Source organism: Bubalus bubalis, chromosome 6 (assembly GCF_019923935.1).
Source record: "Bubalus bubalis isolate 160015118507 breed Murrah chromosome 6, NDDB_SH_1, whole genome shotgun sequence".
NCBI classification, from domain to species: Eukaryota; Metazoa; Chordata; class Mammalia; order Artiodactyla; family Bovidae; genus Bubalus; species Bubalus bubalis.
The window spans coordinates 92,966,529-92,988,846 of NC_059162.1; the positions used below are offsets into that span (position 1 = coordinate 92,966,529).

The 22,318-nt window shown below is 39.9% G+C and overlaps 1 protein-coding gene across 5 annotated transcripts in view; it reads right to left on the bottom strand.

Moving 5' to 3' along the window:
* Window positions 1-22,318, bottom strand: part of SCP2 (sterol carrier protein 2) — a 201,899-nt gene that overhangs the window by 96,907 nt on the left and 82,674 nt on the right. For all 5 annotated transcript variants that reach the window (XM_044945007.1, XM_006063802.4, XM_025288718.3 and 2 more), the window contains one exon: window positions 12,683-12,785. In XM_044945007.1, coding sequence (XP_044800942.1) covers window positions 12,683-12,785 — 103 coding nt within the window. The remainder of the gene's footprint in view (window positions 1-12,682; window positions 12,786-22,318) is intronic.

Here is a 22,318-nt window from a genome sequence, read left to right on the forward strand (position 1 = left end):
CACTGTAAATAACATTCTTGTATCTAAATATTTTTATATAAACTCATTTATATAAAGTTAAACTCCAAGAATTCAACTTTGCTAATTAATAACAATAAATTTGAAACAGCTTAAGTTTGAATTCTTGCTCTGCCATGTACTTATGTAACCCTGAGCAAGTTAATAAGCCTCTCTCATTCTGTCTTCTTTTCTGTGAAACAGAGTTAATAATAGCAGCTATCCTCATAAAGTTGTACAATACTTAAATACCCACAAAACACAGAGTAACTGCTCAATAAATGTTAGTATTTTTTCCCATTATTTCACTCTATGATCTGTCTGCTATTTCTGTGCCAGTATTATAGCTTTATAAATCGACTTTACTCTTTAATATAGTAAATTTCCATGTGTGTGTGTGTTAGTCACTCAGTCGTGTCTGATTCTTTGCAACCCAATAGACTGCAGCCCAATAGGCTCCTCTGTCCCTGGGATTCTTCAAGAAAGAATACTAGAGTGGGTTGCCATTTCCTTCTCCAGGGGAATCTTCCTGACCCAAGGATCAAACCTGAGTTTCCTGCATTGCAGGAGGATTCCTCATCATCTGAGCTACCGGGAATCCAAACATTTCCATAATCCTCCAAATATTCTTCACTATTCTTGGATTTGTTTGAACCTTTTTTTTCTTCTAGATGTACATTATAATCATTTAGTTAGTTTTTCGTCCCAAAATGCTGTTGGATTTAAACAGGGTTACATAAAATACATGGATCTGTTTGATGGAGAATAATTACCTTATAATATTAAGTCCTCCCATTCATGAATATGTTCTATCTTCAAGTTTTCCTTGATGTCCCTTGGCAATATTCTGTCATTTCCCCCCATATAAGCTCTTGTACATTTCTTGCTAAGTTTATTCTTAGTTATATTGTTTTTGTTAGTAATATGTTTTTAATTATATTTTTACTGAATTATTGCAAATATATAGAAAATATATTGATCTTTTTATATTTATTTTAGAATTGACTACCTTTTGAGTCTTCTTACAATTTCTAATAGCTTTTACTTCCTACTTTTTTTTTTTTTAGCCTTACATCCCTGCAATAATTTATATCCCAGAGTCTTTCTTTTGGTTAGAAGAACATAATATTTGTTCTTCTAACAAAGATTTCAGTGTTTACTATGCTCAGGCACTGTGCTAACTACCTGAAATACTCAAATAATTATTACTAGGTACTCACCTCTGTTTCTATGTAGACAGAGATACTGACCTAAGTTCTTGTTGTGCCTTGCTTTTTATAACAAAATCACTGAGATATAATTTATATACCATAAAATTTATCCTGTTAAAGTATATAGTTTAGTGGTGTTTTAGTATATTCAAAGTTGTGCAACCAACACCAGTATCTAACTTTAAAACATTCTCATCACCCCCAAAAGAAGCCAACACCCATTACCAGTTACCCTCTACCTCACCATTCTCTCTTTCCACCAACCCCTGCCAACCACTTATCTACCTTCTGTTAACAGAATTACACAATATATGATCTTTTGTGACTAGCTTCTTTCACTTATCATAATGCTTTTAAGGTTCATCCATGCTGCAGCATGTATCAGAAATTAATTCTTTTTCATGACCAAGTAACATTCCATTGTTTGCAGGCAGTACATTTTGTTTAGCCATTCATCAATGGGCAGCTGTTTCCCCTTTTTAACTATTATCAGTAATGCTGCTATGGACATCTATGTCCAGGTTTCCACATGGACATCGATAGGCTCTAATTCCTCTTAGGTTTACATTTAGAAGTTAAAATTTATGTTATTTTAGGGTGATGTGTAACTTTTTGAGGAACTAGCAAACTGTTTTCTAAAGTGGCCGTACCATGTTACATCCTACCAGCAACAAAGGAAGGTTCCAATTTCTGCACATCCTCATCAGCACTTCTGTCTTTTTTATTTTAGTCATCCTAGTGGGTGTGTCGATCTTTTTCCTGGACACAGATAATAAACCTGAACCTATCTGGAATCAACCATGGGTCTTAGGATTCCAAAGAAGCTATTCTAAAATTATTGAGTCTAGGCCTACTTATTTCAACCTCCATGGAGGCAAATCTCACATGTGAGTGTCCTGAGACCAACTACCAACATTTTCTAGTTAAATCAAGAAACCAAAATGACTGTCAGATTTTTTTAAAGTGAAGGAGAGAAATTCTCTTATTTTGGTTCCCTTAAAAGATCTCAAACTATTTTTAAGCTAACTTTAGGAAAAATTATTAACAACAATAACAATCTTTGGGCGGCTATAAAGTTTTCAACTGCTTTTTTTTTTTAGTGCTTTTATATACATTATTTAATTTTCATAAAACCCTGTAAGTAACTGGACAGGTATTCATATTAGCTCATTAGGCAGAAACAACAACTAGGGTTCTGAACGGTTAAGAACCCTTTAGACTATTCTCTATCCTGCCGCCAACTAATCCACCTAATACAAACCCACCTAACACTAACAGAATTATCACTTTCAGATTTGAATTTAGATGGCTCCCCACAGCCCACAGGATAACGCCTGTCTTTACATATCATTCTAGAGTCTTCGTAACAGGAAGGTAATGCTTTTACCTTCAGCCCCTTTTTCATCCTCCTCAGGGCTTTTTCGTTCTGACCATTTTGAATGCCATGAACACACGTGCTTCTGTGCCCTTACTTATGCCCTGCCCGAGTTCACTCACCTCTTCCTTTTCTCCATTCCTACCCAACTTCACCAAGTCAAGTCCTCAGTTCACATGCTAACTCCTCTGGAAAGGCTTTTCTGTCTCTATTGGACACTCTGATAGCCCTTTGCACATAACCCACACTCATGTTTCTTGTCAAAGCCGTTTTCTTTTTTTTCCTAGGAAATTTTTTCCATGTCTGTCTTGCCACTAAACTCTAATGTTTCCTGAGGGGAGGTAACATATGACAAGTAAGTAATACAACCAGAACTCAAATTCAGGTCGGTTTAACTTCAAATTCAATGCTCTTTCCATTTGCTATCATATGGCAAAGGTAAGGTTGTTGGGGGCCAGAGTGAGGCACTCCGCCCGTGGCAAAGGTCATGAGGAAGGAGGCTCGACATATGCAAAGGCGGGATTGAGCCTCAGGAGTTCCCCTGGAAACCCTCGAGCATCTACCCCCATAACCAGAGCCTGCCTACTTTACTACTTTGTGCTCTCCCCTACATCTCTGACTTTACGGGGGGCTGTCCCCCACCACCTCTTTCGGAGAAGGAGTTAACTTAGAGCTCCAGTTAATAATAATTCCTGGGCGTGACAGGAGTGTTTCAACCTACAAACTCCTCTGAAGGTTCTCTAGCCTGACTGACAGGCTTGTCCGGCCACATGTGATTGATCACAGCCTCCCAACCGTGAGAGGCACAAGATGCTTTAAACCTTCTAAAAACAGGTTCCTTAGAAAAGTTAGAAAACTATTAGTATAAGTATAATGGGCTGATTAGAAATTGTATTGGTGAAGGGTTTTTCATTTGTTGAGCCAATGTTTGTTGCTAAGTCTCCATATCCCCTGCCCTTACACACATTAATGAATATATAGAAGAAATAAGTATTAACCTTTGATATTAATCATGTTAGACCTTAGGCTAAGTAAATTCTTTCCTTAACTAAAACCCACTACACCCTCACCCTATAGGAATGTAACTTTATTTGGGTGGCGTCTGTTTTAAGAATAATCACCCCTGGAGAAATAAGTGTCCTGGTTGACTGACCGCTGTCACAAGGAGAGGGTCATAAATTGTCAGCAGGCCCCCTGGCCAGAAGATGATGTAACACCCCTAAGACCTCTGTATACATTTGTATGAAGCACCTGACTTTGATAAAAGTCAGGACTGCTGACCCCACGTGACTTTTGTATAACATCTCAGTGTATAAAAGTAGACCATGGAAAATAAAGAATTGGGATCAGTTTCTCGAAATACTGGTCTCCCCATGTCATTCTCTCTCTCTCTCTGGCTGAGTCTCCATCTGGAGCGCGGAACCCGCCACGCTTACTAATTTTGCCTGGGCTTCTAAGATCCGACCGGGGAGGCCTCAGTGTTTCCTCTCCTTTGGGAGAATGGAAGGACGCCTGCGGCCTACGTAAGTGCTGCAAGCTTCTTGTCTTGAAGTTTTATTGCTCTCCTGCGTAAACCAAGCTACTCAGCCTCTTTTCTCCACTGAATTTTCCTACTGAGCTATCCTCATTCTATTACTCTTTATATCTTTAATTAATATCTAATTGAAGCTATTGTATCCTGATCCTCGCCGACGCCGTCCCCACTTCGAATACCCTGGATCAGCCGGGGCTGGACCCCGGCAGGTGGTTACCTCAATACTTTCAAACTTTAGCCTATAAAAGTAGTTTCTGTCACCATGCATAAATTAAAAGAAAGTTCAAAGTCTTTTCCACATTCCTTAAAATCTTTTGTCCTTCAAGGTTCTGCAGAGGTAACCTAGAAAATAGATTAGTAATGCTGGTGTCTGGGCCACCCAAAGAGCCAGGCCTCCTCTGGAGCCAACGGCCCATGAACAGCTACATCTATGACATCTGCTTGCACAATGCCTCAGGAATAGTTATGGCAGACGCCAAGTTAGAGCAGGAAAACACAGCAAATGTTTAGAAACTACCCCAATACTTAGAAACTCCTCCCACTTCTTTAAGACAGATGTAGATTAACTTTGCATCTGCTGTTACTTTTGAGAACCAACTGATCCTCTTATAAAATCAAATCCTTTAACCAATAAGACATTTTCAATTGAAGAGGGAGTGAGATAGGGTAAGGAAATGGACAAGGAGAGAGTTAAAAGGGTAAAGAAACTACACATCTTTTGCGAAACTGGAGATTACAAATAGTTCTAAGTGCCTCCAGTACTTGAAGAAAAGTAATTCTTTTTGAGTAGCAAAAGGTCAAGGAGTAGGTCCTGCGGTAAACTGAACAGGAACAAAAAATTAAGACAGAATTCAAAGAAGGGCAATAGGGTACTGCTAACAAAGACAAAAGTGGAAATAAAATCTCTTGCCAGATTTCTTTTTTCCCAATGAAGAAAATGCATGAATTAACAAAAGATTCCAATACTTTCATTTTCTGGCGTGGCAAACATTTAGAAAACTGACAATCGTGAGAAGGAGAGAAAAAATAAGGGGACAAGGTCGACACAAGAGAGGTTACAGAGGGAGAAGAATTAAAATGGGAGCAAGAGGCAAACATGTGCAAAGTTAAAAGAACACTGTGAAATAAAAACACCACTGTTTTGTTAATCCCAATAATGAAGTACTCAATGGCTGACATACAGCCATATCAAATACTCTCTGAACTTTTTTTTTGGACAGAATAATGTTAAAAAATGGGACAACCTGGCAGAAGTTAACTATCCTATGGGCTACTCTGCAGGCAAATATTGGTGTCATTAAAAAAATTTTTTTCAGGCCTTAGCAAGTTCAACTTCATTTTAGTGGATACCTGTAATGAAAGAAATTTCAAAAACAATAAGCAGATATACTTTTCTACTCTTGGGAAAGGTTTTTTTAAAAAACCAGTCAACAAAGCACTGGAGATAGGGTGAAGAAAAAACAGTCAATCTCATGAACTATCATTGAGTCTGTAAATTAATACCCTCTTTTTGGTGGATAGTCTGGCAATATGTATCATGGCATTAAGTACCTAAATATGAGTGCAAATGGAAATTTATTATACCTTTATTTTTTGCAAGACTTAAATACAACCTGATGTTCATCATTAGAGGCTAGTTAAATAGAGTATGATATTTATAATCAAACATATACTATGGGGTCATTAAAACTCATGGTAAGGGTTTATATTTATGGGTAGGGAACATACTATCAAGAAATAAGAAGCTGGTTATAAAACAACAGGTAGACCAATGCAGGTGTATCCTTGCAAAATGGTGGCAGAACAGGTCTGCAAGCTGCTGGGCCAGTCCCTGCCTGCTGGAAACAGTCAACCCTGGCCATCTCTACCTCAAGAAGACTGATGATCGTTACAAAAATTCTAGAAATGTAGGGTATTTTGTCAAGACATGTCATTCACATTAGCTATTTAGTGCAATCACACCCACAGCACAATCACCTTAAGATGTTAAGAAATCCTCTGTGTTACAATAAGGGAGTTGCGAGATATGCACAATGTCTGTTTTCACACTGTGCCTCTAACATGAGTGAACTGCACACGTTAAATATTTTGAATCTTTTTATTTCAGCCACTGGTCAGTTTCATAGATGTGTAAAATTAAAATCAATTATGAAATTCCAAGATGTCTTTAATGAAACAATGAAGTAAATGTCTAATTTTACCCAAGGGAACAACTCTCTTTTTGGAGAAAGAGTTACTATTAGGTTACTTTAGTATGATTATTATCTATCAAGAACTAATTACTGTACATAAACATAGGTCCGCATATAATAAATTTAAAAATTCAACATGTACTGTATGATCCTAGTTGTGCAAAACTGTTTATTCACATACACAGAGAGATGTCTGAAAGAATATCAACCACTGTTAATACTTTAGGGAGCTCTCAGTAATGGCATTTCAGGAGATTTAAAATTTTTCTTGGAGGAGCTAAGATGGCGGAGGAATAGGACAGGCAGAACACTTTCTCCCCCACAAATTCATCAAAAGAACATTTAAACGCTGAGTAAATTCCACAAAACAACCTGTGAATGCCTGCAGAGACATCAGGCACCCAGAAAAGCAACCCATTGTCTTCGAAAGGAGGTAGGAAAAAATATAAAAGACAAAAAAAGAGACAAAAGAGGGAGGGATGGACCTCCGTCCCGTAAAGGGAGTCTTAAAAAGAGAGAAGTTTCCAAACACCAGGAAACATTCTCACTGCCGAGTCTGTGCTGAGCCTTGGAAGCACAGAGGGCAACATAACAGGGAGGAAAAATAAATAAACAATTAAAACCCACAGATTATGAGCCCTAACTCCCCCAGTGGAGAAGCAGCACAGACGCCTGCATCCGCCATTAGCAAGCGGGGACTGGGCAGGGAGGCGTGGCACGGGCTGCATTGCTTAGAGTAAGGATCTGGCCTGAATACCCCTAGCACTATCTGAGCGAAATAATTTGGGCTAGCAAACCAGACTGTGGGATATCTACCACACAAAAAGCCAGCCCTAACCTAAGACACCGCCAGGCCCGCGCACAGAACAAGGACTGAGAAAGAATTTCGAATAATGATAGTGAAATTGATACAAAATCTTGAAATCAAAATGGAATCACAGATAAATAGCCTGGAGACAAGGATTGAGAAGATGCAAGAAAGGTTTAACAAGGACCTAGAAGAAATAAAAAAGAGTCAATATACAATGAATAATGCAATAAATGAGATCAAAAACACTCTGGAAGCAACAAATAGTAGAATAACAGAGGCAGAAGATAGGATTAGTGAATTAGAAGATAGAAAGGTAGAAATAAATGAATCAAAGAGGAAAAAAGAAAAACGAATTAAAAGAAATGAGGACAATCTCAGAGACCTCCAGGACAATATTAAATGCTACAACATTCGAATCATAGGGGTCCCAGAAGAAGAAGACAAAAAGAAAGACCATGAGAAAATACTTGAGGAGATAATAGTTGAAAACTTCCCTAAGATGGGGAAGGAAATAATCACTCAAGTCCAAGAAACCCAGAGAGTCCCAAACAGGATAAACCCAAGGCGAAACACCCCAAGACACATAGTAATCAAATTAACGAAGATCAAACACAAAGAACCAATATTAAAAGCAGCAAGGGAAAAACAACTAATAACACACAAGGGAATTCCCATAAGGATAACAGCTGATCTTTCAATAGAAACTCTCCAAGCCAGGAGGGAATGGCAAGACATACTTAAAGTGATGAAAGAAAATAACCTACAGCCCAGATTATTGTACCCAGCAAGGATCTCATTCAAATATGAAGGAGAAATCAAAAGCTTTACAGACAAGCAAAAGCTGAGAGAATTCAGCACCACCAAACCAGCCCTCCAACAAATACTAAAGGATATTCTCTAGACAGGAAACACAAAAAGGGTGTATAAATTCGAACCCAAAACAATAAAGTAAATGGCAACGGGATCGCACTTATCAATAATTACCTTAAACGTAAATGGGTTGAATGCCCCAACCAAAAGACAAAGACTGGCTGAATGGATACAAAAACAAGACCCCTACATATGTTGTCTACAAGAGACCCACCTCAAAACAGGGGACACATACAGACTGAAAGTGAAGGGCTGGAAAAAGATTTTCCATGCAAATAGGGACCAAAAGAAAGCAGGAGTAGCAATACTCATATCGGATAAAATAGACTTTAAAACAAAAGCTGTGAAAAGAGACAAAGAAGGTCACCACATAATGATCAAAGGATCAATCCAAGAAGAAGATATAACAATTATAAATATATATGCACCCAACATAGGAGTACCACAATATGTAAGACAAATACTAACAAGTATGAAAGGAGAAATGAACAATAACACAATAATAGTGGGAGACTTTAATACCCCCACTCACACCTATGGATAGATCAACTAAACAGAAAATTAACAAGGAAACACAAATTTTAAACAATACAATAGACCAGTTAGACCTAATTGATATCTATAGGACATTTCATCCCAAAACAATGAATTTCACCTTTTTCTCAAGCACACATGGAACCTTCAGGATAGATTACATCCTGGGCCATAAATCTAGCCTTGGTAAATTCAAAAAAATTGAAATCATTCCAAGCATCTTTTCTGACCACAATGCAGTAAGATTAGATCTCAATTACAGGAGAAAAACTACTAAAAATTCCAACATATGGAGGCTGAACAACATGCTGCTGAATAACCAACAAATCACAGAAGAAATAAAAAAAGAAATCAAAATTTGCATAGAAACGAATGAAAATGAAAACACAACAACCCAAAACCTGTGGGACACGGTAAAAGCAGTCCTAAGGGGAAAGTTCATAGCAATACAGGCATACCTCAAGAAACAAGAAAAAAGTCAAATAAATAATCTAACTCTACACCTAAAGCAACTAGAAAAGGAAGAAATGAAGAACCCCAGGGCTAGTAGAAGGAAAGAAATCTTAAAAATTAGGGCAGAAATAAATGCAAAAGAAACAAAAGAGACCATAGCAAAAATCAACAAAGCCAAAAGCTGGTTCTTTGAAAGGATAAATAAAATTGACAAACCATTAGCCAGACTCATCAAGAAACAAAGGGAGAAAAATCAAATCAATAAAATTAGAAATGAAAATGGAGAGATCACAACAGCCAACACAGAAATACAAAGGATCGTAAGAGAGTACTATCAGCAATTATATGCCAATAAAATGGACAACGTGGAAGAAATGGACAAATTCTTAGAAAAGTACAACTTTCCAAAACTGGACCAGGAAGAAATAGAAAATCTTAACAGACCCATCACAAGCACGGAAATTGAAACTGTAATCAGAAATCTTCCAGCAAACAAAAGCCCAGGTCCAGACGGCTTCACAGCTGAATTCTACCAAAAATTTAGAGAAGAGCTAACACCTATCCTACTCAAACTCTACCAGAAAATTGCAGAGGAAGATAAACTTCCAAACTCATTCTATGAGGCCTCCATCACCCTAATACCAAAACCTGACAAAGATGCCACAAAAAATGAAAACTACAGGCCAATATCACTGATGAACATAGTTGCAAAAATCCTTAACAAAATTCTAGCAATCAGAATCCAACAACACATTAAAAAGATCATACACCATGACCAAGTGGGCTTTATCCCAGGGATGCAAGGATTCTTCAATATCCGCAAATCAATCAATGTAATACACCACATTAACAAATTGAAAAATAAAAACCATATGATTATCTCAATAGATGCAGAGAAAGCCTTTGACAAAATTCAACATCCATTTATGATAAAAACTCTCCAGAAATCAGGAATAGAAGGAACATACCTCAACATAATAAAAGCTATATATGACGAACCCACAGCAAACATTATCCTCAATGGTGAAAAAGTGAAAGCATTTCCTCTAAAGTCAGGAACAAGACAAGGGTGCCCACTTTCACCATTTCTATTCAACATAGTTTTGGAAGTTTTGGCCACAGCAATCAGAGCAGAAAAAGAAATAAAAGGAATCCAAATTGGAAAAGAAGAAGTAAAACTCTCACTGTTTGCAGATGACATGATCCTCTACATAGAAAACCCTAAAGACTCCACCAGAAAATTACTAGAACTAATCAATGAATATAGTAAAGTTGCAGGATATAAAATCAACACACAGAAATCCCTTGCATTCCTATACACTAATAATGAGAAAATAGAAAGAGAAATTAAGGAAACAATTCCATTCACCATTGCAACGGAAAGAATAAAATACTTAGGAATATATCTACCTAAAGAAACTAAAGACCTATATATAGAAAACTATAAAACACGGGTGAAAGAAATCAAAGAGGACACTAATAGATGGAGAAATATACCATGTTCATGGATTGGAAGACTCAATATAGTGAAAATGAGTATACTACCCAAAGCAATCTATAGATTCAATGCAATCCCTATCAAGCTACCAACGGTATTCTTCACAGAACTAGAACAAATAATTTCACAATTTGTATGGAAATACAAAAAACCTCGAATAGCCAAAGCGATCTTGAGAAAGAAGAATGGAACTGGAGGAATTAACCTGCCTGACTTCAGGCTCTACTACAAAGCCACAGTCATCAAGACAGTATGGTACTGGCACAAAGACAGAAATATAGATCAATGGAACAAAATAGAAAGCCCAGAGATAAATCTACGCACATATGGACACCTTATCTTTGACAAAGGAGGCAAGAATATACAATGGAGAAAAGACAATCTCTTTAACAAGTGGTGCTGGGAAAACTGGTCAACCACTTGTAAAAGAATGAAACTAGAACACTTTCTAACACCATACACAAAAATAAACTCAAAATGGATTAAAGATCTAAACATAAGACCAGAAACTATAAAACTCCTAGAGGAGAACATAGGCAAAACACTCTCTGATATACATCACAGCAGGATCCTCTATGACCCACCTCCCAGAATATTGGAAATAAAAGCAAAAATAAACAAATGGGACCTAATTAACCTTAAAAGCTTCTGCACAACAAAGGAAACTATAAGCAAGGTGAAAAGACAGCCTTCAGACTGGGAGAAAATAATAGCAAATGAAGCAACAGACAAACAACTAATCTCAAAAATATACAAGCAACTGCTACAGCTCAACTCCAGAAAAATAAATGACCCAATCAAAAAATGGGCCAAAGAACTAAACAGACATTTCTCCAAAGAAGACATACAGATGGCTAACAAACACATGAAGAGATGCTCAACATCACTCATTATCAGAGAAATGCAAATCAAAACCACTATGAGGTACCATTTCACGCCAGTCAGAATGGCTGCGATCCAAAAGTCTACAAGCAATAAATGCTGGAGAGGGTGTGGAGAAAAGGGAACCCTCTTACACTGTTGGTGGGAATGCAAACTAGTACAGCCACTATGGAGAACAGTGTGGAGATTCCTTAAAAAACTGGAAATAGAACTGCCTTATGACCCAGCAATCCCACTGCTGGGCATACTCACTGAGGAAACCAGAATTGAAAGAGACACGTGTACCCCAATGTTCATCGCAGCACTGTTTTATAATAGCCAGGACATGGAAGCAACCTAGATGTCCATCAGCAGATGAATGGATAAGAAAGCTGTGGTACATATACACAATGGAGTATTACTCAGCCATTAAAAAGAATATATTTGAATCAGTTCTAATGAGGTGGATGAAACTGGAGCCTATTATACAGAGTGAAGTAAGCCAGAAAGAAAAACACCAATACAGTATACTAACGCATATATATGGAATTTAGAAAGATGGTAGCAATAACCCTGTATACGAGACAGCAAAAGAGACACTGATATATACAACAGTCTTTTGGACTCTGTGGGAGAGGGAGAGGGTGGGATGATTTGGGAGAATGGCATTGAAATATGTATAATATAATATATGAAACGAGTCGCCAGTCCAGGTTCGATGCACGATACTGGATGCTTGGGGCTGGTGCACTGGGACGACCCAGAGGGATGGTATGGGGAGGGAGGAGGGAGGAGGGTTCAGGGTGGGGAACACATGTATACCTGTGGCAGATTCATTTTGATATATGGCAAAACCAATACAATATTGTGAAGTTAAATAAAATAAAATTTTAAAAAAATTTTCTTATTTGTATGTTTCTGTATAATTCTCTTGATGAGCTCATTTTTACAACAAGAAAAACAGATTTGAAAACTCTGAAAAACTCAAATGCAAAAAAATTCTTTTTAAAAGGACTTTTAATATTAGATGCCTTTAAGGCTCCTTTAAATATTATTCTCTTCAATGATTCTAAGTAAGATCTTTTTAATCCAAAAGGAAATTAGACCAAAACAGATTTTAATCCCTTTATATAACTCAAATCTGGAGATTTACATATCTCTGAATGCACTTTTACCAGAATTACAAGGAAGCCATAACGGACACTGAGAAATCTAAGATACACTCAATACTTGACAATATGATATAAATTTTCAACTTATACCACTTCATGGCAACACCTGAAATCTGTATCCACTTCCACTAGCCCACGGTCCTCCTGGTAGTATTTTACATAAATTGTACTTACATCTTCAAGCTTCTTCTCAATCTCCTTAAAGACAAGATTTGCCTTAAATCCATCAACTGAAGAGCTGGTTGGAGCAGCCTCAATTTGATGAGTTCTAAAAGAACTGAGGAAAATAATAGATTTCAATCCATGGAGCCACATAGGTACTAGGTACTGTTTTTTTTTTTCCCCAACATTTATATAGTAAATGCTGTATAAATGTAGTAATTTTCAAAAACTCTAACAGAGATGTTGGGACTTTCACCCAAAGGAAATTGTTTTTAGGCCAATAAAACAATTAACCTTTTCTTTTCATTTTTCAACAAATACTGATTGCTCACCAGGTGGTAGGCGCTGTCCTGAAAAAAAGGTAAAACAATGAACCTATCCTCATGAAGCTTTTATGCCAGTGGGAGAGACAATGAACATGCAAAAAAATAAAGAATATAGTTACTATGAAGAAAATGAGGCAAGTTAAGAGGATATAATCAAAGTATATTTATGTGTGTCGGGTGGCTTCTTCCTCTCTGGGGAGGCAATATTTAAATTAGGTCTTAAATTTTGTAAATGAGCCCACCATGTAAAGAAAAGACAGAGGAACCAGAGATCAAATTGCCAACATCTGCTGGATCATGGAAAAAGCAAGAGAGTTCCAGAAAAACATCTATTTCTGCTTTATTGACTATGCCAAAGTCTCTGACAGTGTGGATCATAATGAACTGTGGGAAATTCTGAAAGAGATGGGAATACCAGACCACCTGACCTGACTCTTGAGAAACCTGTATGCAGGTCAAGAAGCAACAGTTAGAACTGGACATGGAACAACAGACTGGTGCCAAACAGGAAAAGGAGTACGTCAAGGCTGTATATTGTCACCCTGCTTATTTTTAACTTATATGCAGAGTACATCATGAGAAACGCTGGGCTGGAAGAAGCACAAGCTGGAATCAAGATTGCTGGGAGAAATATCAATAACCTCAGATATGCAGATGACACCACCCTTATGGCAGAAAGTGAAGAGGAACTCAAAAGCCTCTTGAAAGTGAAAGAGGAGAGTGAAAAAGTTGGCTAAAGCTCAGCATTCAGAAAACTAAGATCATGGCATCTGGTCCCATCACTTCATGGGAAATAGATGGGGAAACAGTGGAAACAGTGTCAGATTTTACTTTTCTGGGCTCCAAAATCACTGCAGATGGTGACTGTAGCCATGAAATTAAAAGACACTTACTCCTTGGAAGGAAAGTTATGACCAACCTAGATAGCATATTCAAAAGCAGAGGCATTACTTTGCCAACAAAGGTTCATCTAGTCAAGGCTATGGTTTTTCCTGTGGTCATGTATGGATGTGAGAGTTGGACTGTGAAGAAAGCTGAGCACCGAAGAATTGATGCTTTTGAATTGTGGTGTTGGAGAAGACTGTTGAGAGTCTCTTGAACTGCAAGGGGATCCAACCGGTCCATTCTAAAGGAGATCAGTCCTGGGTGTTCATTGGAAGGACCAGTGCTAAAGCTGAAACTCCAATACTTTGGCCACCTCATGCTAAGAGCTGACTCATTGGAAAAGACCCTGATGCTGGGAGGGATTGGGGGCAGGAGGAGAGGGGACGACAGAGGATATGATGGCTGGATGGCATCACCGACTCAATGGACATGAGTTTGAGTGAACTCTGGGAGTTGGTGATGGACAGGGAGGCCTGGCGTGCTGTGATTCATGGGGTCGCAAAGAGTTGGACACGACTGAGCGACTGAACTGAACTGAACTGATGTAAAGATTTAGGCAGGAAAGTCAGTTCTACGTTTTCAGTGTAAAGAATGGGATACAGAAACTAGCTTGGCAGTTAAAGGAAGTATAAGAAGGCCAGCATGGCTGGAGCAGGGCAGAGGAGAAGGATCTAAGGTCACAGGAACACACAGGGCAAGATAACAAGGGGCTTTATACATCATAGTTCAGAGTGCGGGTTTTATTTTAAGTACTGTGCGAACTGTAGGGTATAACCTGGAGAGTAGCACGATCCAATTTACATGTCTAAAAAAATAAATCTGACTGCCACCTGGAAAATGGACTATAAAAGGGCAAGTGGGGAGGCAGGGAGACCAATTTAGAGGCTACAGTCCCCCAGGCAAGAGATGATGGTGATTAAACAGAGTATAAGAGGAGTAAGCAGAGGCTGGACTGAAAATTTATTTTTTAGCTATAAGACATGAAATTAACAACATCTGCCTATTGGTTGTTTGTTACTTAGGGAACAACTACAGATAAATGACCTGTTATGGCAGAAGGAACATAGTCCCTACAGGTACAAAGGCCTGGGTTAGAATCCCAAGGCTCCTCCATTCGGTAGCCATATGATGCTGAGCGAGCTACTTCATCTCTGTGCAACCTCTTGTAGGGAGGCAGGCAAGAAGGTGGTCAGTGCCAATGACTTTGCAGAATTAAATGGAATCCTGTGCAGAAGGTAACTAGCAGAGATCCTGGCCCATGGTTAAAAAATGAGAGCCGCAATGATTACAGGCTGCAGAGGCTCAAGTGTTAGAGGCCGAAGTAAACTCAAAGACCTGTGGAAGATGAGGGCGCCTTAGGATTTTAACTCCTCTGAAATAACACAAGCACGCTGGTTGTGGTTGGGCTGGGACAAGTAAACACAAGAAATATATACCTGAAGGAGTCAAAGAGTGTAGCAGCTTTTCAGTAAGCAAAGCCTTTCATTTCTCTATCCTCTCTCCTTCCTTCTCTCTTTCTCTCTCCCCACTGATCCCATCCATTTCTCCCTCCTCTTCCCTTCTTTCTGTCATTTCATACATATTTAATGGCTGCTTGCCACATGCCAAGCCTTGTTAGAGGCACTGGGAGTATAAAGGCAAACAAGCCAGACCCAGTCCCAGTCCTCACTGAGTTTATATTTTCCCAGAATACAAAGAAATAAACACACAAAAATAATTGAAAATATTAGAAAGCAAACAAAAACAGGAATCTACTTTAGGTAAAGCAGTCAAGGAATGATGTCTCTGACCAAATGAATTTAAGCTAAGACCCAATAAAATAAAGAAAAAGAGCTAGCCATTCAACGAGGAAACTGCAAATATTCTGAAAGAGAAAAAAGAGTTTGTAATGTTCAGATCAGATCAGATCAGTCGATCAGTCGGGTCCGACTCTGCGACCCCATGAATCGCAGCACACCAGGCCTCCATGTCCATCACCAACTCCCGGAGTTCACCAAGACTCACGTCCATCGAGTCAGTGATGCCATCCAGCCATCTCATCCTCTGTCGTCCCCTTCTCCTCCTGCCCCCAATCCCTCCCAGCATCAGAGTCTTTTCCAATGAGTCAACTCTTTGCATGAGGTGGCCAAAGTACTGGAGTTTCAGCTTCAGCATCATTCCTTCCAAAGAAATCCCAGGGCTGATCTTCAGAATGGACTGGTTGGATCTCCTTGCAGTCCAAGGGACTCTCAAGAGTCTTCTCCAACACCACAGTTCAAAAGCATCAATTCTTTGGCGCTCAGCTTTCTTCACAGTTCAACTCTCCCATCCATACATGACCACAGGAAAAACCATAGCCTTGACTAGACGGACCTTTGTTGGCAAAGTAATGCCTCTGCTTTTGAATATGCTATCTAGGTTGGTCATAACTTTCCTTCCAAGGAGTGAGTGTCCTTTAATTTCATGGCTGCAGTCACCATCTGTAGTGATTTTGGAGCCCAGAAAAATAAAGTCTGATACTGTTTCCACTGTTTCCCCATCTATTTCCCATGAAGTGGTGGGACCGGATGCCATGATCTTCGTTTTCTGAATGTTGAGCTTTAAGCCAACTTTTTCACTCTCCACTTTCACTTTTATCAAGAGGCTTTTGAGTTCCTCTTCACTTTCTGCCATAAGGGTGGTGTCATCAGCATATCTGAGGCTATTGATATTTCTCCCGGCAATCTTGATTCCAGTTTGTGTTTCAAAGAAAGTAAAACAGGACCAGTCACTAGAGTGCAGTAAGTGGGGGGAGAATTGGGCAGGGACCAGACCATGGAGGCCAAAGAAGGGAATTCAGGAACTCACTGAAATGATTCAACAGGAAAGTGAAATAGTTTGATCTGTGCTTATTCTTAAAACAGTGTGCAGTGGCCAGGCTGAGATGCAAGAACTTAGGTGGGGAGAGAGTTATGAGGCTGCTGAAGTGGTCCAGATAGGAAGTGATGGTGGTCTGGACTACAGTGGAAGCAGTATGCCAGAGGAGATGAAGAGAAGGAAATGGATTCAAAATAGATTTTCAAAGGCCTTGCTGCTGGGAATGAGGGAGATCTAAGGGGGAGGGGAAAGACCAAGGATGATTTAAGTGTTTGGTTTGAATAACTGAGGGGATGGTAGTGCCATTTATAGACAAAAGGAAGAATGTAGTGGGAATGAGATCAGATCAGTCGCTCAGTTGTGTCCGACTCTGCGACCCCATGAATCGCAGCACGCCAGGCCTCCCTGTCCATCACCAACTCCCAGAGTTCACTGAGACTCACGTCCATCGAGTCAGCGATGCCATCCAGACATCTCATCCTCTGTCGTCCCCTTCTCCTGCCCCCAATCCCTCCCAGCATCAGAGTCTTTTCCAATGAGTCAACTCTTCGCATGAGGTGGCCAAAGTACTGGAGTTGCCAGCTTTAGCATCATTCCTTCCAAAGAAATCCCAGGGCTGATCTCCTTCAGAATGGACTGGTTGGATCTCCTTGCTGTCCAAGGGACTCTCAAGAGTCTTCTCCAACACCACAGTTCAAAAGCATCAATTCTTTGGTGCTCAGCCTTCTTCATAGTCCAACTCTCACAACCATACATGACCACAGGAAAAACCATAGCCTTGACTAGATGAACCTTTGTTGGCAAAGTAATGTCTCTGCTTTTGAATATGCTATCCAGGTTGGTCATAACTTTCCTTCCAAGCAGTAAGCGTCTTTTAATTTCATGGCTACAGTCACCATCTGTAGTGATTTTGGAGTCCAGAAAAATAAAGTCTGACACTGTTTCCACCGTTTCCCCATCTATTTCCCATGAAGTGGTGGGACCGGATGCCATGATCTTCGTTTTCTGAATGTTGAGCTTTAAGCCAACTTTTTCACTCTCCACTTTCACTTTCATCAAGAGGCTTTTGAGTTCCTCTTCACTTTCTGCCATAAGGGTGGTGTCATCTGCATATCTGAGGCTATTGATATTTCTCCCGGCAATCTTGATTCCAGCTTGTGTTTCTTCCAGTCCAGCATTTCTCATGATGTACTCTGAATATAAGTTAAATAGACAGGGTGACAATATACAGCCTTGACGAACTCCTTTTCCTATTTGGAACCAGTCTGTTGTTCCATGTCCACTTCTAACTGTTGCTTCCTGACCTGCATACAAATTTCTCAAGAGGCAGATCAGGTGGTCTGGTATTCCCATCTCTTTCAGAATTTTCCACAGTTTATGTGATCCACACAGTCAAAGGCTTGGGCATAGTCAATAAAGCAGAAATAGATGTTTTTCTGGAACTCTCTTGCTTTTTCAATGATCCAGCAGATGTTGGCAATTTGATCTCTGGTTCCTCTGCCTTTTCTAAAACCAGCTTGAACATCAGGAAGTTCACGGTTCACATATTGCTGAAGCCTGGCTTGGAGAATTTTGAGCATTACTTTACTAGCATGTGAGATGAGTGCAATTGTGCGGTAGTTTGAGCATTCTTTGGCATTGCCTTTCTTTGCGATTGGAATGAAAACGGACCTTTTCCAGTCCTGTGGCCACTGCTGAGTTTTCCAAATGTGCTGGCATATTGAGTGCAGCACTTTCACAGGATCATCTTTCAGGATTTGGAATAGCTCAACTGGAATTCCATCACCTCCACTAGCTTTGTTCGTAGTGATGCTTTCTAAGGCCCACTTGACTTCACATTCCAGGATGTCTGGCTCTAGGTCAGTGATCACACCATCATGATTATCTGGGTCATGAAGATCTTTTTTGTACAGTTCTTCTGTGTATTCTTGCCATCTCTTCTTAATATCTTCTGCTTCTGTTAGGTCCATACCATTTCTGTCCTTTATCGGGCCCATCTTTGCATGAAATGTTCCTTTGGTATCTCTGATTTTCTTGAAGAGATCCCTAGTCTTTCTCATTCTGTTGTTTTCCTCTATTTCTTTGCACTGATCGCTAAAGAAGGCTTTCTTATCTCTTCTTGCTATTCTTTGGAACTCTGCATTCAGATGCTTATATCTTTCCTTTTCTCCTTTGCTTTTTGCTTCTATTCTTTTCACAGCTATTTGTAAGGCCTCCCCAGACAGCCATTTTGCTTTTTTGCATTTCTTTTCTATGGGAATGGTCTTGATCCCTGTCTCCTGTACAATGTCACGAACCTGTTTCCATAGTTCATCAGGCACTCTATCTATCAGATCTAGGCCTTTAAATCTATTTCTCACTTCCACTGTATAATCATAAGGGATTTGATTTAGATCATACCTGAATGGTCTAGTGGTTTTCCCTACTTTCTTCAATTTCAGTCTGAATTTGGCAATAAGGAGTTCATGGTCTGAGCCACAGTCAGCTCCTGGTCTTGTTTTTGCTGGCTGTATAGAGCATCTCCATCTTTGATTGCAAAGAATATAATCAATCTGATTTTGGTGTTGACCATCTGGTGATGTCCATGTATAGAGTCTTCTCTTGTGTTGTTGGAAGAGCGTGTTTGTTATGACCAGTGCATTTTCTTGGCAAAACTCTATTAGTCTTTGCCCTGCTTCATTCCGTATTCCAAGGCCAAATTTGCCTGTTACTCCAGGTGTTTCTTGACTTCCTACTTTTGCATTCCAGTCCCCTATAATGAAAAGGACATCTTTTTTGGGTGTTAGTTCTAAAAGGTCTTGTAGGTCTTCATAGAACCGTTCAACTTCAGCTTCTTCAGCATTACTGGTTGGGGCATAGACTTGGATTACCGTGATATTGAATGGTTTGCCTTGGAAACGAACAGAGATCATTCTGTCATTTTTGAGATTGCGTCCAAGTACTGCATTTTGGACTCTTTTGTTGACCATGATGGCCACTCCATTTCTTCTGAGGGATTCCTGCCCACAGTAGTAGATATAATGGTCATCTGAGTTAAATTTGAATAAAGGGGATCAAAGTTCCATCTCAAGCACAGTCAGTATGTGAGACAAGAAGGCAGCTGGGTATGAGAGTCTGGAGCCAGAATAGGTCTAGGCTGAGATAAAGTGGGTAATCATTAGCATAATGAAGGCATTTAAATCCATGTGAACAAACAAGCTCATCTTATGGGCATTATAGAGAAAGAAGACTAGGACTTGATTATTTACAAGTCTGGGACAGAAGAGGAAGCAGCAGCCAGTGATGCAAGAGGAAAACCAGAAGAGCAAGGTGTAACAGAGGTGAGAAAGAATTCTGGAGGGAGGGAGGAGGGAAGCAGGAGGAAACTATGTCAAAGGGCAAACTCCCACTGGACTGGTAACAGGACTTTTCAGGTGACTTTGACAAAATCAATTTTAAGTGAATGCTGGAAGACAGAAGTCAGAAAATGGTAAATTAAAGAGTGAATAGGAGAGGGAAATACAGACATTGTGGCTCTTTTGAGACATTACTTTCAGGGGAAGAGTGAAATGGAGTGGTCTCTGGAGGGGGAGGGTGGCATTAAGGAAGATTTGCTTTTGTTTTTAGATGAACATATCATAGCATGTTTGCCTGATGATGATGATGAACCAGGGGAAAACAGGAGAGAAGTCTTAAGAAGGTGAAGGGGGATGAGATCTAGCAGCCTGTGGAAGATGAGACTCACAGAAGAGATTAGATGGGTGTAATTCTAGATATGCAGGTCAAGAAGCAACAGTTAGAACCAGACATGGAACACTAGACTGGTTGCAAATTAGGAAAGGAGTACATCATGGCTGTATATTGTCACCCTGCTTATTTAACTTACATGCAGAGTACATCATGAGAAATGCCAGGCTGGATGAAGCACAAGCTGGAATTAAGATGTCAGAAAGAGGAGAAGAACTAAAGAGCTTCTTGATGAAAGTGAAAGAGGAGAGTGAAAAGCTGGCTTAAAACTCAACATTCAAAAAATGAAGATCATGGTATCTGGTCCCATCACTTCATGGCAAATAGATGGGGAAACAATGGAAACAGTGAGAGACTTTATTTTCTTGGGCTCCAAAATCACTGCAGATGGTGACTGTAGCCATGAAATTAAAAGACGCTTGCTCCTTGGAAGAAAAGCTATGACCAACCTAGACAGCATATTAAAAAGCAGAGACATTACTTTGCCAACAAAGGTCCATCTAGTCAAAGCCGTGGCTTTTCCAGTAGTCATGTATGGATGTGAGAGTTGGACTATAAAGAAAGCTGAGTGCTGAAGAATTGATGTTTTTGAACTGTGGTGTTGGAGAAGACTCTTGAGAGTCCCTTGGACTGCAAAAAGATCCAACCAGTCAATCGCAAAGGAAATCAGTCCTGAATATTCATTGGAAGGACTGATGCTGAAGCTCCAATACTTTGACCACCTGACTCGAAGAACTGACTCATTTGAAAAGACCCTGATGCTGGGGAAGACTGAAGGCAGGAAGAGAAGGGGACAACAGAGAATAAGATGGTTGAATGGCATCACCAACTCAATGGACATGAGTCTGAGCAAGTCCTGGGAGTTGGTGATGGACAAGGAAGCCTGGCATGCTACATACAGTCCATGAGGTAGCAGAGAGTAGAACCCAACTGAGCGACTGAAGTGAACTGAACTGAACTGAATTCTAAATAGGTCAGGAAGCCTTGAGATGGACAATGAGGGAGTTTGGGTCTAATAGCTTCTGTTTTTTCAACAAGGTACAAGGAAAAGTAACCAGCCAAGACGGAAGGTCAAAGATGGTTTTGGAAAGCCTGTGTGTATGCTCAGTCATGTCTGACTCTTTGCAACCCCATGGACTGTAGCCCACCTAGCTCCTCTGTCCATGGGATTTTCCAGGCAAGAATACTGGAGTGGATTGCCATTCCCTTCCTCAGGGGATCTTCCCGATCCAGTGATTGAACCCAAGTCTCCTGTGTCTCCTGGATTGGCAGATGGACTCTCTACCTCTGCACCACCTGAGAAGCCCTTGGAAAGTCTAAGAGGTTGAAAAGTGAACCTACTAAAGGAGTCATATTAACATCACAATGAGGAGTGGAGGTACGCTCCCGCCAAAGCTGAAATGCACACAGCTCTCAGACCCTGGCAGGCTACCTCATGCATGCCTGCATGCGTGAGAAGTCGCTTCCGTCATATCCAACTTTGCGACCTTATGGACTGTAGCCTGCCAGGCTCCTCTGTCCATGGGATTCTCCAGGCATAATACTGGAGTGGGTTGCCCTGCCCTCCTCCAAGAGATCTTCCAGACTCAGGGACAGAAACTCTGTCTCAAATATCTCTTGCATTGGTTAGGAGGGTTCTTTATCACTGGCACCACATGGGAAGCCCAAGGCTACTTCATACTTCCATCCATTTGCCCTTGCCACTCCCTGTGTCTGGAATACCCCTGTCTTAGCAAACTCCATTTTACCCTTCAAGATCCAGGCCAGGAAACTCTCTTTCTATGAAACCGTACTAAATGTCAGCTTCTCAAGAATCAGATACCACGGCTTTAAAAAAAAAATCTTATTTATATCCCCAATTCTTGGCACACAATAG